Source organism: Ornithodoros turicata, chromosome 2 (assembly GCF_037126465.1).
Source record: "Ornithodoros turicata isolate Travis chromosome 2, ASM3712646v1, whole genome shotgun sequence".
Taxonomy (NCBI): Eukaryota; Metazoa; Arthropoda; class Arachnida; order Ixodida; family Argasidae; genus Ornithodoros; species Ornithodoros turicata.
Window position 1 is genome coordinate 75,430,561 of NC_088202.1, and position 16,214 is coordinate 75,446,774.

The 16,214-nt window shown below is 52.1% G+C and overlaps 1 protein-coding gene across 1 annotated transcript; it reads left to right on the forward strand.

The window, feature by feature from the left end:
* Positions 1-3,572: 3,572 nt before the first annotated feature.
* On the forward strand, positions 3,573-5,787 carry LOC135384780 (uncharacterized). The gene is made up of 3 exons (XM_064613965.1): positions 3,573-3,724; positions 4,063-4,896; positions 5,625-5,787. The coding sequence occupies exons 1-3, from the start codon at positions 3,573-3,575 to the stop codon at positions 5,785-5,787; spliced, it is 1,149 nt and encodes a 382-aa protein (XP_064470035.1).
* The last annotated feature ends 10,427 nt before the right edge of the window (positions 5,788-16,214 follow it).

Sequence of the window (16,214 nt, forward strand, 5' to 3'; positions counted from 1 at the left end):
GCCAGCGGCGATAGCACTCCACAGACCCAAATAATGACTGCTCACGGATGATACGATGGTGGTTCCATAAGTTTCCGGCCCGACCAACTTTTAATAGTCATAGAGACGAAACAGGTGTATCACTTTTCGACATAGTCACCCTTAACTTCGATGCACTTTTGACACCTTTCAACCAGCGTTCTTATACCCTTGAAAAAATAGTACGAAGTTTTGTCCGCAAAATGCTGGAAAACTGCCTCTTGCACCTCACTATCGTTTTGAAATCTCCGTCCTCTGAGATCCCTCTTCAAGTTTGACAACAGGAAGTAGTCACTCGGTGCCAAGTCTGGACTGTAGGGTGGGTGGTGGATTTCTTCGAAGCCGCACTCCTTCAGTGCGGCCTTGGCAACAGAAGCTGTGTAGACAGGGTCATTGTCCTGGAGCAACCGGACACCTCGACTCAACCTGCCGCGCCTGTTTTCCTTGATGGCGTCTCGCAGTCGGTGCAGGAGTGAAGCATAATAAGTCGCATTCACTGTGGTGTTCCTCTCTTTGAAGTCGATGAGGAGGATCCCGTAACAATCCCAAAATATTGTTGCCATGATCTTCTCTGTGGATTATGTGACATTGGCTTTTCTTGGGGGTGCTTCTCCTGGTTTGCGCCATTCCATCGACTCCTTTTTCGGAAGGGGATCATAGTAGAGCACCATAGTCTCATCCCCTGTGGCAATTGACTTCAATATTTCTTCTTCGTTCTCTTGACAGAGCTCCAAAAACTCTTTGGCACAGACGCGCTGTTGCTTTTGAACTGACGAGAGAAGTCGTGGCACCCATCTCGCACTGACTTTTTTCATGTGAAGGCCCTCGCCGATGATGCGAAAAACGGTTGTTTTGGAAAGCCCCAGCCTTTATGAGATTTTCTTCACTTTCAGATGCCTGTCACTCAGTACTTCCTCCTCGACAAGAGACAAATTTTCTTTTGTCCCCACTTCCACTGGACGACCATCGCGTGGATCATCTTCAATGGACTCTCGCCCCAGTCGAAACTGCTTAGCCCAGTCTTTTACCGTTGTGTACGACGGAGAGGCTTCCCTGTACACGTTGTCTAGTCGCGCTTTAATTTCGGTAGGCGAAAGTCCCTCTTTTGTCAATAATTTTATCACAGCGCGGTACTCGACTTTTTCCATTTTAACTGAAGAGTGCAACCTGGCTGTTTGACATGCCGCTCTCCAACCGACAAAAGCATGGAGAGTGTTGAGGGTGGTGCTCCGGCCCTCCAACAGATTGCGCCACGCGTCCTTAATCGCATTTTCAAATTTGCGCGCAGTTTCTACCTCGGGCCGGAAGCTTATGAAGCCACCTTCGTACGTGCACGCAGCCCGGCTCTCACTGCCTGAAAAATAGCCATGCTTCCAACATCTGGGCCACCAAAGGACAGCCGGCACCGCCGAATCCAAATTTGGAAGTTAATTTCCGAAATCAGCAATGCAAGTTGCTTCCGCTTTGCGCGTGCGACCGGCAACGCCTCCAGGTACCTTACGGTGGCCCAATCAACTGCTGAGAGCCGAAATATTTGCGCCGCCCTGCTCCAGAGTAAAAGTGGAATAAGGCATCGCAAAAAAACAATGTTCTACTGTCTCAGACATCCCACAAGACGGACAACCGTCCGTGCGACATATCCGAAAACGGTGTAAATGTTCACGCAGTGGGAGGACACCATGGGCCAGCTTCCACTGGAGACTAGCGCGCCGTGCATCAAGCCAGCCAGCAGTGAAACGCCGCCAGGCGAATTTCGTTGGCACTGCTGGCCTTGCGGGACCCGGTCGCATTTCCCTGTAGGCGGCGTAGAAATCACGGACGTTCCACAAGGAAATGTCTTCTTCTGGGCATTCGACACGCAAGCGCCGCACGACAGCAACACGAGCACAAAAATAAGCAGGGAGTACTTCCGCCCTGGGGACTTTCGAGGAACCACCTGGTGGCGTATCCTAGGAAATACTGCACTAATGCGCAGGCCGGGTGCTCTGACGCACGGAGCGATTCAAAGAGAATACGCGATTGAAGCGCCAAGCACTTTTCTGGCACAGCCGGTACTCCCAAGCCACCCAGATCACGGCTTCCGTGGAGTTCAGACCTACAGACCCATTCAACGGATCCACCCCACAGAAAGCGGAACGCGTGTCGTGTGATAGCAGCTTGTATTACCGCTGGCGGGGATGAAACAGCCGCTAAAAACCACAAGCGACTGTAATACCATGCTGCTAACAGCCGTGCCCGAAAAGTGATCGGCAGTTCAACAAACTTAAGTTCTCGCAGCACAGCACTACAGCGGCTGAATACTCGAGGCCAGTTAACAGCTGAGACCCCTGCACTGTCAAAAACAATTCCGAGGATTTTAACCTGAGGTCTTACAGGAACTTGAAACGGCGCAGCACAGGTTGGCTGAACATTTAAAAAAAGAGCGACACTTTTGGACCTATTCAATCTTGCCCCAGAAACTGTACCGTAGTCTTCGAACGCTTTCAACACTGGCTCTAGGGAACTCTCGCGCGGTAGTATGACGGAGACATCATCAGCGTACGCAACCACAGGCGGTGGGCATCTATGATGTAGCCTTAGGATAACTGAGAGAGAACACAGCCTCCCGAGGAGAGGGTTGATGGCAAGGGCATACAAGGCGGGGGAGAGAGGGCATCCTTGTCGGACACCACACGTAACGTCAAACGGAGACGATAGACCACCAGCAACGGAAATGACACTGTTTGCGCCTTTGTATAGCACCTCAACGACGCGCACCCAACCATCGGCGAAACCATATGCCCTCAGTGTTGAAAATAGGTACATGTGGCGCACACGATCGAATGCCTTCGACTGATCGAAGGAAGCCACCACTGCCGCTGTGCGTGAACACATTATCCAATGGATGGCATCACGTAGCGCTATCCTGTGGAGGTCTTACGACCTGCCAAGGATCGAACACGCCTGGCACGGGTGTAGCACCTTTTCTAAGTGCGGCGAAACACGCAAAAAAAGTGCCTTGGCTAAGATTTTGTAGTCGCATGCCAATAGAGTAATAGGCCGGTATCCATCCGGATCTCGTTTTCTGGACGGGTCCTTGCACAAAAGGACAACAACTCCAGTCTGCATGCTAGAACATAGCATTCCTCGGGACAAGCATAGATTAAATACCCGAGTCAAGGAGTTACCAATTACCCGCCAGAAACGTTTGTAGAACTCAACTGGGAGGCCATCAACGCCGGGACACTTTCCGTTCGGCATTGAGGAGACACCTGCTAGAATCTCTTGTTACGTGGGCGGCCCCGAACCTACATGCTCTATCTTTTCTTCCGGCGCTGGGCACTCTCGGCTGATAACGGGCTCGTCGGGTGATGACTCCTCGTAAAGGGCCGCGCAATGCTCACGCATCGCTGCTTGAATGTCATCAGGTTCGGTTAGAAGTGAGCCGTCAGCTGACCGGAGCTCGGCTATACTCGAGCCCGGATTTCCTGCCACATAGCGCCGCAATAGCATGCGAGAGCAATAAGCTTCCCGACACCAGCGGTGGACGTTTTTTTGCGCTACGAACTTGCGCCATGCACGTCGATGCTGTCACCTTTCCGAAGTTGACGATGGACTATTCCAACATCGCCGAGGTGCAGCAGTCAGACGAAGAACTTCGGAAACTGCGAGGTTCTGCCACCACTCTTACTCTCGAAGAGGTGCCTCTGCCCGGATCGCTCCTCAAGTTAACTTGCGACATCTCCACAGGCAGACCCAGGCCGTTCATTCCGCAGGTTTTCCGTCGCCTTGTCTTTGATAGCGTGCATGCTCTAGCCCACCCTGGTATCCGCGCCACGCAGAAGCTGCTCACCACCCGCTTTCTATGGCCATCGATGAAAGCCGACGTCCGGGCATGGACCCGCGCTTGCCTCGTCTGCCAAGGTGTGAAAGTCAACCGGCACAACAAGGCTCCTTTAGCAGCCTTCCCTCTCCCTGACGCCCGATTTTCGCACGTGCACATCGATCTGGTGGGCCCGCTTCCCCCGTCGCATGGTCATTCATACCTGTAACATCCGTTGACAGATTTACGAGGTGGCCAGAAGCAATTCCCATCGCCGATTCTACCGCCGAGACCGTTGCCGAAGCCTTTTTGCACGGCTGGATAGCCCGTTTTGGTGTGCCGGCTACCCTTACCACAGATCGCGGCCGCCAGTTTGAAGCCAGGCTATTCACCCAGCTCTTGGAGACCCTCGGCACACATCGGATACGAACCACCTCATACCACCCCCAAGTAAACGGGCTCGTTGAGCGTTTTCACCGACACCTTAAGGCCTCCCTTTCCTGCACGCGTGAGCGTAACCAGTGGTTCGCCGCTCTTCCTACAGTGCTGCTCGGTATTCGGACGGCGCTCAAGCAAGACATCGGCGCCTCCAGCGCAGAACTCGTCTACGGGACGTCACTGCGTTTGCCGTCAGAATTCTTCCATCCTGTGTGTCCCGAAGCAGACGAGCCGTCGTCATTCCTTCGCCAACTCCGTTTGACAATGTCCAAGCTCTGCCCTTCCCCTACCCGACGACGCCTTCGTAGCCATCCCTCCATCAGCCCCGAGCTTGAAAGCTGTACACATGTTTTTGTTCGCCGGGATGCCGTTCGTAAGCCTCTTCAGCCTCATTTCGACGGCCCCTTTCAAGTTCTCCACCGATACGCCAAGTTCTACCGTGTACAGCTTAATGGCCGCGAGGACAACATTTCCATCGATAGGCTGCAGCCCGCTCACGTAGACCCCTCATCTCTGGCGCATTTCACCCCGCTGGAAGTTTCTTCCGACTCTTTGAACGAGCCTTCCGCACAGCATGACGATCGAGCCGCCCTCTCAGCCGCATCTCGACCTTTTCCCGTGCACTCAGCTTCCAGCAAGTACATATCGTGGGATCTGCACCGCACTGTCCAGCCTGCGGCTTCATCATGTTTCTCGAGGGGAGGGAGGATGATGTAGCAGCACTCGCTGCACCACCATCGCCTTTGGCCACATGACCCTTTTCTGGCCTGCCACCTCGCGCTTGCGAGATGCGAGCTAGTTTAGTTCTTATTCCACTCGAGCGACCGGCCAGAGCTGTCATTAAAATAGTCTGGTCCGACTTGCCGACTCTTGTCTGCTGGCCTCATTCAACTCACGACACCATATTCACGCGCATCCTGTTGCAGTGATATCTGATGTGTTGCACGAGCTATCCCCGCCAGTGCCACACCCCTTACGCTTGTATCTCCGAGCATATCTCTTTGATAGCTCTGATAGCGTGGGAAGATCGTACTTTCACGATATCTTCCTAGTAAATTTTGCTGCTATTCGATTAAGTGCCGGCTTTTAGCTGGTTGGGATGAGCAAACCATGCTTCTAATGTGTTGTTCCAAGCACCCAGACGGCCTATCAGGCTGACATGAAAATCACGGATGATGTCATCATCACGTTGCTTTCCTAGCATAGCTCGACTAAAGCCCCTGCTGTCGCCAAACTGGCGTTAGAACCGCATTACACGGTCAGCGGGAATAGTCTCTGGGTACTGGCCTTCAGCTGGCGTGGACCAGCAAAACCGTATTTCTAATGTGCTGTCGTTCCCAGAGTATTTGATCCCTTTGTATTCCAGCAGAGGACAATCCCAGCAGTTAGGGACCCAGAAGGGCCCTAACAGCCTCAACTATGCCAGGATCCGACCGGACCTCCTTGCAGATGCTACAGCATGCGTCTCCGCACGCAGCGCACGTAGCAGTCACTATTTCGGTCACCAGTACCTGGTGCTCGCGTTGTAGTGTTTTTGGTTTGATTTCCATTGCGCGGACTTCCAGTTGTAATGTGGGGAGTACCTTTCCAGGCGCTCGCATTGTGGAGTTATCTTCTTACTGCTTTACCTTCTTACTGTTTTAATTCCAGCATGCAAAGACAGAAACAGCGCTCCAGTGTGCGTCACACTTCCCGCCGAGGATCTCTGTCCCGTCCTCCATTTGATCAAGCACGATGTCGGTCCCGAGGTCCGAGAAAGAAGGCGTGGTCCGTGGAACGTGGGCCGTGGTCCACCTTGGGTACCCCGTACCGTGGGCTTCTCATAATAAGTGGTCATCCCAGCCCCGCCCCCTCAGGAATGCCGACCCCGCTACCACTCCGTTGCCGCTCCGTGGCTTGACCCTGCGAGAGAGACACCCCGCCGATCCTCTTCTGCTCCTCTCTGCAGACGAACAACGACTCCTGTGTCCGGTCTGCCAGGTGCCGGAACTGCACAGAGCCACCCATCGTCGAGGCGAGCTCCATCTTTCCCGTACCGAACAGGCACGCCCGTGAAATACGCATGCGCTGTGCAGGAAGCTCGCTATGTGCGCCGCCATAGGCTTCACAGCAGCAGGAGGTAGAGCATGGGGTGGTGATCCAGGATTGGCGAACGAAAGTCTCACGTGATTGATTTAAACCCGACGTCACTAAACCAATAGTTTAAGTAAGTTGGTGAATACGCCTATAGGGTTTATTTCGTACCTTCAAACTGCGCAAGCCAAGGCTTTCCCCCAAGAAGAAGAGCGACCGTCTCCGGTTCGCCAACATAGCTTAAATAATAAGTTCTTCGGGTATCCACCCCGTAATCTACCGGCAAGCGACACGTGCCAACAATCTATCGCGACACCTGTCGACCACAGCACAAAACAAATCCCACACTTCCCCCCTCCCAAAACTGGACAATATGCGGAAGGAGTTACAGGTCTTCATTGCGGTCCAGCTCGATGAGCATATCGTCTTTTGCCGGGTTGGGGGCCGCCAGCTCTCTCTCAGTTTCCCGAAGTAACTCTGGGCGACGCCGACGTATGGTGGCCAGGACGGCGAGACATCCACGACCTCCGGGCGTGCCTGTTCGGTACGGGAAAGATGGAGCTCGCCTCGACGATGGGTGGCTCTGTGCAGTTCCGGCACCTGGCAGACCGGACACAGGAGTCGTTGTTCGTCTGCAGATAGGAGCAGAAGAGGATCGGCGGGGTGTCTCTCTCGCAGGGTCAAGCCACGGAGCGGCAACGGAGTGGTAGCGGGGTCGGCATTCCTGAGGGGGCGGGGCTGGGATGACCACTTATTATGAGAAGCCCACGGTACGGGGTACCCAAGGTGGACCACGGCCCACGTTCCACGGACCACGCCTTCTTTCTCGGACCTCGGGACCGACATCGTGCTTGATCAAATGGAGGACGGGACAGAGATCCTCGGCGGGAAGTGTGACGCACACTGGAGCGCTGTTTCTGTCTTTGCATGCTGGAATTAAAACAGTAAGAAGGTAAAGCAGTAAGAAGATAACTCCACAATGCGAGCGCCTGGAAAGGTACTCCCCACATTACAACTGGAAGTCCGCGCAATGGAAATCAAACCAAAAACACTACAACGCGAGCACCAGGTACTGGTGACCGAAATAGTGACTGCTACGTGCGCTGCGTGCGGAGACGCATGCTGTAGCATCTGCAAGGAGGTCCGGTCGGATCCTGGCATAGTTGAGGCTGTTAGGGCCCTTCTGGGTCCCTAACTGCTGGGATTGTCCTCTGCTGGAATACAAAGGGATCAAATACTCTGGGAACGACAGCACATTAGAAATACGGTTTTGCTGGTCCACGCCAGCTGAAGGCCAGTACCCAGAGACTATTCCCGCTGACCGTGTAATGCGGTTCTAACGCCAGTTTGGCGACAGCAGGGGCTTTAGTCGAGCTATGCTAGGAAAGCAACGTGATGATGACATCATCCGTGATTTTCATGTCAGCCTGATAGGCCGTCTGGGTGCTTGGAACAACACATTAGAAGCATGGTTTGCTCATCCCAACCAGCTAAAAGCCGGCACTTAATCGAATAGCAGCAAAATTTACTAGGAAGATATCGTGAAAGTACGATCTTCCCACGCTATCAGAGCTATCAAAGAGATATGCTCGGAGATACAAGCGTAAGGGGTGTGGCACTGGCGGGGATAGCTCGTGCAACACATCAGATATCACTGCAACAGGATGCGCGTGAATATGGTGTCGTGAGTTGAATGAGGCCAGCAGACAAGAGTCGGCAAGTCGGACCAGACTATTTTAATGACAGCTCTGGCCGGTCGCTCGAGTGGAATAAGAACTAAACTAGCTCGCATCTCGCAAGCGCGAGGTGGCAGGCCAGAAAAGGGTCATGTGGCCAAAGGCGATGGTGGTGCAGCGAGTGCTGCTACATCATCCTCCCTCCCCTCGAGAAACATGATGAAGCCGCAGGCTGGACAGTGCGGTGCAGATCCCACGATATGTACTTGCTGGAAGCTGAGTGCACGGGAAAAGGTCGAGATGCGGCTGAGAGGGCGGCTCGATCGTCATGCTGTGCGGAAGGCTCGTTCAAAGAGTCGGAAGAAACTTCCAGCGGGGTGAAATGCGCCAGAGATGAGGGGTCTACGTGAGCGGGCTGCAGCCTATCGATGGAAATGTTGTCCTCGCGGCCATTAAGCTGTACACGGTAGAACTTGGCGTATCGGTGGAGAACTTGAAAGGGGCCGTCGAAATGAGGCTGAAGAGGCTTACGAACGGCATCCCGGCGAACAAAAACATGTGTACAGCTTTCAAGCTCGGGGCTGATGGAGGGATGGCTACGAAGGCGTCGTCGGGTAGGGGAAGGGCAGAGCTTGGACATTGTCAAACGGAGTTGGCGAAGGAATGACGACGGCTCGTCTGCTTCGGGACACACAGGATGGAAGAATTCTGACGGCAAACGCAGTGACGTCCCGTAGACGAGTTCTGCGCTGGAGGCGCCGATGTCTTGCTTGAGCGCCGTCCGAATACCGAGCAGCACTGTAGGAAGAGCGGCGAACCACTGGTTACGCTCACGCGTGCAGGAAAGGGAGGCCTTAAGGTGTCGGTGAAAACGCTCAACGAGCCCGTTTACTTGGGGGTGGTATGAGGTGGTTCGTATCCGATGTGTGCCGAGGGTCTCCAAGAGCTGGGTGAATAGCCTGGCTTCAAACTGGCGGCCGCGATCTGTGGTAAGGGTAGCCGGCACACCAAAACGGGCTATCCAGCCGTGCAAAAAGGCTTCGGCAACGGTCTCGGCGGTAGAATCGGCGATGGGAATTGCTTCTGGCCACCTCGTAAATCTGTCAACGGATGTTACAGGTATGAATGACCATGCGACGGGGGAAGCGGGCCCACCAGATCGATGTGCACGTGCGAAAATCGGGCGTCAGGGAGAGGGAAGGCTGCTAAAGGAGCCTTGTTGTGCCGGTTGACTTTCACACCTTGGCAGACGAGGCAAGCGCGGGTCCATGCCCGGACGTCGGCTTTCATCGATGGCCATAGAAAGCGGGTGGTGAGCAGCTTCTGCGTGGCGCGGATACCAGGGTGGGCTAGAGCATGCACGCTATCAAAGACAAGGCGACGGAAAACCTGCGGAATGAACGGCCTGGGTCTGCCTGTGGAGATGTCGCAAGTTAACTTGAGGAGCGATCCGGGCAGAGGCACCTCTTCGAGAGTAAGAATGGTGGCAGAACCTCGCAGTTTCCGAAGTTCTTCGTCTGACTGCTGCACCTCGGCGATGTTGGAATAGTCCATCGTCAACTTCGGAAAGGTGACAGCATCGACGTGCATCCTGGACAGAGCATCCGCTACAGGGTTGTCGGTTCCGTTCACGTGGCGAATGTCGACGGTGAACTCACTTATGAAGGCCATATGCCGGGCTTCACGGGGAGTGTAACTGTCGGCAGCTTTGGAGAGGAAGGCGTAAGTCAAAGGCTTGTGGTCTGACAGGATGTAGAACGTTCTTCCTTCGACGAAATACCGGAAGTGGCGGATGGCTAAATAGGCAGCGAGCAGCTCACGGCCAAACGCGCTGTAGCGGGACTGCGCTGGAGAGAGCTTCTGTGAGAAGAAGGACAAAGGTCTCCACTGCCCGTCGATAAACTGCTGTAAGACACCGCCAACAGCACGGTCAGAGGCGTCAACCATGATGTTAGTTGGCGCGCCGTGTTTCGGGTAGACGAGGACAGTAGCGTCTGCCAGGGCAGCTTGCCTGGCAGCAAGGAAAGCGGTGTTCGCTTCTTCCGTCCACGAAAACGGTGTTGAAGATGGCGTGCCGCGCAGCATGTCGGTCAGAGGTCGCAAAATGCGCGCACAGCCGGGAATAAATCGTCGATAAAAGTTCACCATTCCCAAAAACTCTCGCAGCTTACGCAGTGACGTTGGCGTTGGGAAGTTGCGTATGGCAAGAACTTTGTGGTCGAGAGGGCGGATGCCGTCACCGCTGATTAGGTGCCCGAGGAACTCCAGCGATGGCTTAATTGCCGAACTCGCATTTTGCGGCGTTCACAACAATGCCAAACTCTTGGAGACGCTGGAAAAGCGCGCGAAGGTGGTGTTCGTGCTCCTCGGGGGACCCGCTGGCAACGAGGATGTCATCTATATAGGCAAACGCAAAGGGAAGGCCGCGCAGCACTTGATCCATAAAACGTTGGAAGGTCTGGGCGGCGTTTCGCAGACCAAAGAGCATCCTGAGATATTCGAACATGCCGAATGGTGTAACGATGGCAGTCTTGGAAACGTCGGAGGGTTCTACTGGAATCTGATGGTAAGCTTTTACCAAATCAACCTTGGAGAACATGGTCATGCCGTAGAGATTGGAAGCGAAATCGTGAACATGCGGGATGGGGTAGCGATCTGGCACAGTAACCTTATTAAGGGCTCTGTAGTCGCCGCACGGCCTCCAATCTCCGGTCTTCTTCGGCACCATGTGCAAGGCTGATGACCAACTGCTGGAAGAAGGCCGTACGATTCCAAGCTGGAGCATGTGCTCGAATTCGTTTTTCGCAATGGTGAGGCGCTCGGGGGCCAGGCGACGAGGACGGGCATGCACGGGTGGACCTGTAGTGACAATGTGGTGAGTCACTGTGTGCATCACAGGCCGCTCGGTGTTACATGGCTTCAAGAGGGATGGGAACTCCTGCAGGATGGCGGAGTATGGACAGCTTCCAGCCTTGAAGCGGGCGATGCGGCTGCACACTGAATGACGACAGGGAATGCCGTTGACGCGAAACCGAGTTTCTGCATCCCAAAGCAAGCGTTTTTTCATGTTCACCACGAGACCGAAATGGCTCAGAAAGTCTGCTCCCAGAATAGGGTACTGCAAGTCAGCCACAAGGAAAACCCACGCGAAGGAGCGATGGAGGCCCAAGTTGAGAGTGAGGGAATGCTCTCCGTACGTCGCAATCGGCGTGGAATTAACAGCTTGCAGGGTGCGGGACGTTGGCTTGCGTGGTGAACGAAAAAGAGAGGACGGAAGCACACTGACGTCAGCGCCGGTGTCAACAAGAAACTTTAGTCCGGAATTGTTGTCAAGAACAAAGAAGAGGCGGGAAGGACGAGTGCCAGAGTCACCTGCCGCCATCTCTAGTGACTGGCTCGGGAGTTTCCCTGGAAGGTGCATGGTGGTACACAGTTGCGAGCCTTGGTGCGGAAACGGCGATGATACCAGCAAATTCCAGCTGGAGATGGGGAACGTCGATGCGCGAAGCGGGATCGGCGTGTAGACTGAGAAGGACTGAAGCGGCGGATGGCTGCGACCTCCAACTGCAGGTTGGAAATCTGTTCCACGAGCTGAGAAAGGTCCACTGCTTGCGGCGAGCTGGAACAAGTAGCCGTAGGCGGAAAAGGGGGGGGGGGGGTGCGAGGCAACAGCTGCGATCTGCGGTGGTGCCATTTCCATGACCTTGTCGGCAAGGTTGGCCAGGTCGTTCAGGCTCATGGCGCCAGCAGCGGCTAAAACCATGCAGACATTGGCCGGCAACCGCTGGAGGAAGAGTTGGCGGAGCGGGGAATCGTCTATTACGGCGCTGTCGGGACGGTCGTTGAGCAGTTGGCGCATACGCCGTAAGAGCTGAGAAGGCGCGCGATCTCCGAGTTCTTCTTGGGTCAGCAGGCGCTGGAATCGCTTTTGCTCCGACATAGACGTCCGGCGTATTAATTCGGTCTTGAGCACGTCATAAGGTGACTGTGTCGGTGGGGAGGCGACCAAGTCGCGCACCTCGGAAGCATCAGTAGGGGAAAGTGCGGCAACGACGTGGTAGAACTTCGTCAGTTGGTCACTGATGCGACGAAGGGCGAAATGCACCTCAGCTTGCCCGAACCATACAACGGGATCGGCGGCCCAAAACGTCGGCAGCTTGAGAGTGACGGCGGAAACTTGAGGTGGGGGAAAAGGGGCGCCGCAATAGGGGGCATCGCCAATTTTCCGGAGCGGGACTTGGTGAGTAAACGACTGATCTTTGCGCGAATGCCATTTATGCAGATCTGGCGCCTCGATCATGCTCTCATACACGGTGTAGGTCAATACAGCAGGAAAGACGGAAAAGACGTACGAAGAGGCGATGCTGTCCTGTGTACGTCTCCCTCCCCGTCCCGGAGTTCCCTTCCAGCAATTAAGAACCTTTCTGCAAACATATCACAACCATTTTACAAACAAATGTGCTGTCCGTCACGGAAAGCGTTGCGCCATTTACCGGGAATGCCAAACGTTTCGTCAGCGTCAGCCAAAGTCACTAACAGCTGCCCCTGAAAATTGCAACACCTTCCGTTATCGTCTGCAAGTTTTATCAGTTATCAGGCAGTTGCTGTGCGTGTACTTGAGTTTGTGTTAGGTCTGTCGTCATGACACGTCGACGGGTAGTAACTCGGCCACCCCTCGACGAGTTCAATAGAGACCGTGGGACAGCTAGAGCATGACAGAAAGAAAGCGTCTGTCCACTCAGAAAGCAGCAATAATGGGGTATTGGCAGACGGGCCGCAACACTATGGTGAAAAAGATGAAGCAACGTGGTGGTGGTGGTGTTAATGAAAGAGCTCGCCCTTGTCGACCTCACAGAGGTGGGCAACATCACGTCGACTAACGCTTTGGGGGAATGTGCGTCAGACATATGTCGGCACAGTTCCCTTAGCAGCAAGGTGCACCTCACGTGCAGTTGTTGTGGTACCTTATTTGAAAGGGATCTAATGAGACCGTTCTACGTGCACAAGGGGAAAGAGAAAAGCTGAGGGACTGCGCTAAAGGCTGACTTACTTTCATAGGGTATTATACGGCGTGACTACACACCTCAAACGGTGAGCCCTTTCGCCAGCACCACCACCACCGCCCGCTCTACACATTCCCATTTGGAACTGCTATAGACCTGCACGTCCACGGTGGAGGCTGGCGTAAATACAAGGGCTGGTTTTAGACATGTGAACCCTTTAAAGGGAGATTCCGCACCAAAAACGTGTTGAGGTAACAGTGCGACATCAATCCGTAGCGTATGATATTTCAGTGTATAAAATTTCTCATCCCCAAGTGGCGCAGATAATTAGAAAATCAATATCTTCGTTTGAGTGATTAGGCGCTCCTCCACGGAAAAGCAGTCCAGCAACACTGGCCTTCATCTCACCAGTATTCCTCGTGTACGACTTTCTGTAGGTTTCGTTTTACCTCTGGCGAATATTTTAGAACGAAATAGAGGAAGCAGGTGACTGGTCATCCATGTGGCACGAAGAAGTTACAAAGCGCGTGGCCGAAAAACAGCCGGTGGCCGACACGAGACTACCGGTGAAGCCACGCATAGTACAGAACGTAGGAGAGGGAACCTTCAGATGTTTTGGTTTTCTTTTGAAGTTCCCAGCTCTTTTTTGCAACTAACGAGTCCCCGACTGCCAAACCAACTAATCTACACAGGTCTTATAATAGTTTAAGATTGTCCAGGAGTGGCGTGAACGATAAGAAGGGTGTCGAACTGCACAGCAGCAAACATATTTTGAATGTATCTGATAGTGCATAACAAGATGATATGCTGCTGCCACTTGCATCTGTCCGTACGAGAAACCTGTACGAGGCTTGTTAACAGAGGTGTGCTTACATTATTATTCCATGTCTCGCAAAGTCCTAACTTACTAAGAATGGCGAGACACATTCCTCTCTTTCCCCAATCATTTGTGTCATTGTGACGTGATGTTTGTAGCTGAGTTTTATATTCTTCCAGCACCTTGTGCATATTACTACACATATACAAATTTCACGCTTATTCGCCACCCAATCTGCATCCTCGTGCGGTCGCTTTGTCTGCTTTAGCATGCACGTACAGTAAAATACGATATTAAAAATCACGACATAATGTCTCTCTTAGTACTGAACTTGTGCTGCAGTTCTTCCTTAACCAGTACGGGTATTTATAAGGAGTAAAGCTAAGTATGAAAACGTCCTCAAACAAGAAACTACTGAAATAGATACCAGATCACATATACGTATGAAGCTCATCATTAAGCGAATGAGGTTTTGTCATCAGCTATTCGCATCTGCCTTGCGGTAGGACGGTGGAGAAATGGTCGATGCATCGACTGTGATTCAGGACATGCTGGCTGTTTGCCACCAACAAAATGGCTACTCTAAATCTTTGACCATTTTGCAGGCCGTCACTCGGAGAAAAGTAATCCGACTATTTACGCTCGCGTTATGCACACCGAATAACCGAGATCAGACTTAACAGCGTAGCATAAGTATCGAAGTAAGACATGTTTCACATTTTCCACAACATTTCAGTTCATGCGTTGGAAATTAACGATTTTTAACAGTTCTTGTACTCTGTGCGGCAGTTTGCTGTTCGTGCTGCTGTTTATGTGCTGTTTGCAGTTGTAAAGCTACGAATTATAATATACAGGGCGCGTCACGTAAGACTGACCAGAATGTTTACAAAAAAGGCTACGAGAGCAGCATAGATGTTGTTTTTGTAGTTGAGTCATACGGCGAGGCGGACATCCTCTGGATGCGAGTATCTAACTACCAGATGACTAATTAGCTGATATTCAGTAATTAAATTTTTCTAAACCAACAACAAACCTAACCACCAACTAACCTAAACTAGCAACATCGAAACTCTACGACCAGCTCCCGTGGCATAGTGGTGAGGATGATCGTCGTGCGATAGTGGTTAGGATGAGGTGACACGGGTTCGAATCCTGTCACCGGCTGTGCTGTCTGTGGTTTTTCCTGGGTTTTCCGGAGACTTTCCAGACGAATGTCGGCACAGTTCCCCCTGAAGTCGGCCCAGAACGCATACTAACCCCCCCTGTCCCCCACTCCTTACTGCTGTCCTCTCTCAGTCTGTCCACGTCTGTACGCCGCTCAGAGCCACAGTTGCTTCGCGGCGCTAACACGAAATTTAGAAAACAAAGAAACTCGATTAGTAATAGAGTACCAACCTTTGCGACGAAGTTGCCGAGCCTCATTTGCCATTGAGACTCAGAAAACAATGTCTTTGCTGCGCAGGACAACAGACATTTCTCTTGGATCTCCTTTACAAAAGGAAGGACTTCTAACCTTAGGGATTTTGGTAGACTTCGGGAAAGCGTTCGACTGTATTAATCGTGAGGTGCTGTCTAATAAGTTAGAACTGTATGGCATTCGGGTGGTTACGCTAAATTTAATAAATTCATTCTGTCTTCACGGTGTCAAGCAGTCGCAATAAACCACATTGTATCTGACTTTTTGCGTGTTATATCTGGTGTTCCCCGAGGTAGTATTCTTGGACTCCTGCTTTTCAACGTATACGTCAATGATATAGTCAATACAACTCAATCAGCTATCAAAGATGTCAAATTTGATTTTATTATCGATGCAGACGACACTACATTTCTGTTCTCTGGACTTTCAGTCACAGAAATAGAAACAGCAGTAAACAGTACGCTAGAAAGTTTAAAAGTATGGACTGAATGCAATTCACTTAGTATGAATGTGACAAAACCGAACGCAATGTTTTTTAAACCCAACAACAAGGTATTGAGCGAAGACGTCAATATTCTCTATGCTGGTCGACAAATTAAAAATGTATCCTCGTTTAAAACGTTACGAGTAACATTTATTGAAAACTTAACTTGGAATATGCATGCAGACTGTATTGTTAAGAAACTTGGAATAGTAAATGGTACATTGAGCGAGCATCGGCATTTATTGCCGGAAAAAGTGCCATTACAGATGTATAATGCATTAGTTTACTCGCAGTACAACTATTGTTTTTTAGTTTGGGGCACTGTCATAGCTGCAAGTATGAACCAGCTGTGTGTAATGCAAAAAAGGGCACTTAGAGTGGTCGCTGGTGTAGATCGTCTTTCGCATACAACAAGCATATGTGACAGATACAGAATTATTCCAGTTTCGAATTTTTATAACTACAAACTAGCCTTAACGTTTTTAA

What these genes read in the sequence shown, in the direction of transcription:
- LOC135384780 (XM_064613965.1), top strand. Translation starts at nt 3,573, where the DNA reads ATGCACGTCGATGCTGTCACCTTTCCGAAGTTGACGATGGACTATTCC. An exon ending in CTGCCCGGATCGCTCCTCAA is followed by an intron (nt 3,725 to 4,062) that starts GTTAACTTGCGA and finishes ATCCGTTGACAG; the next exon opens with ATTTACGAGGTGGCCAGAAG. An exon ending in GTGCACTCAGCTTCCAGCAA is followed by an intron (nt 4,897 to 5,624) that starts GTACATATCGTG and finishes TTTGTATTCCAG; the next exon opens with CAGAGGACAATCCCAGCAGT.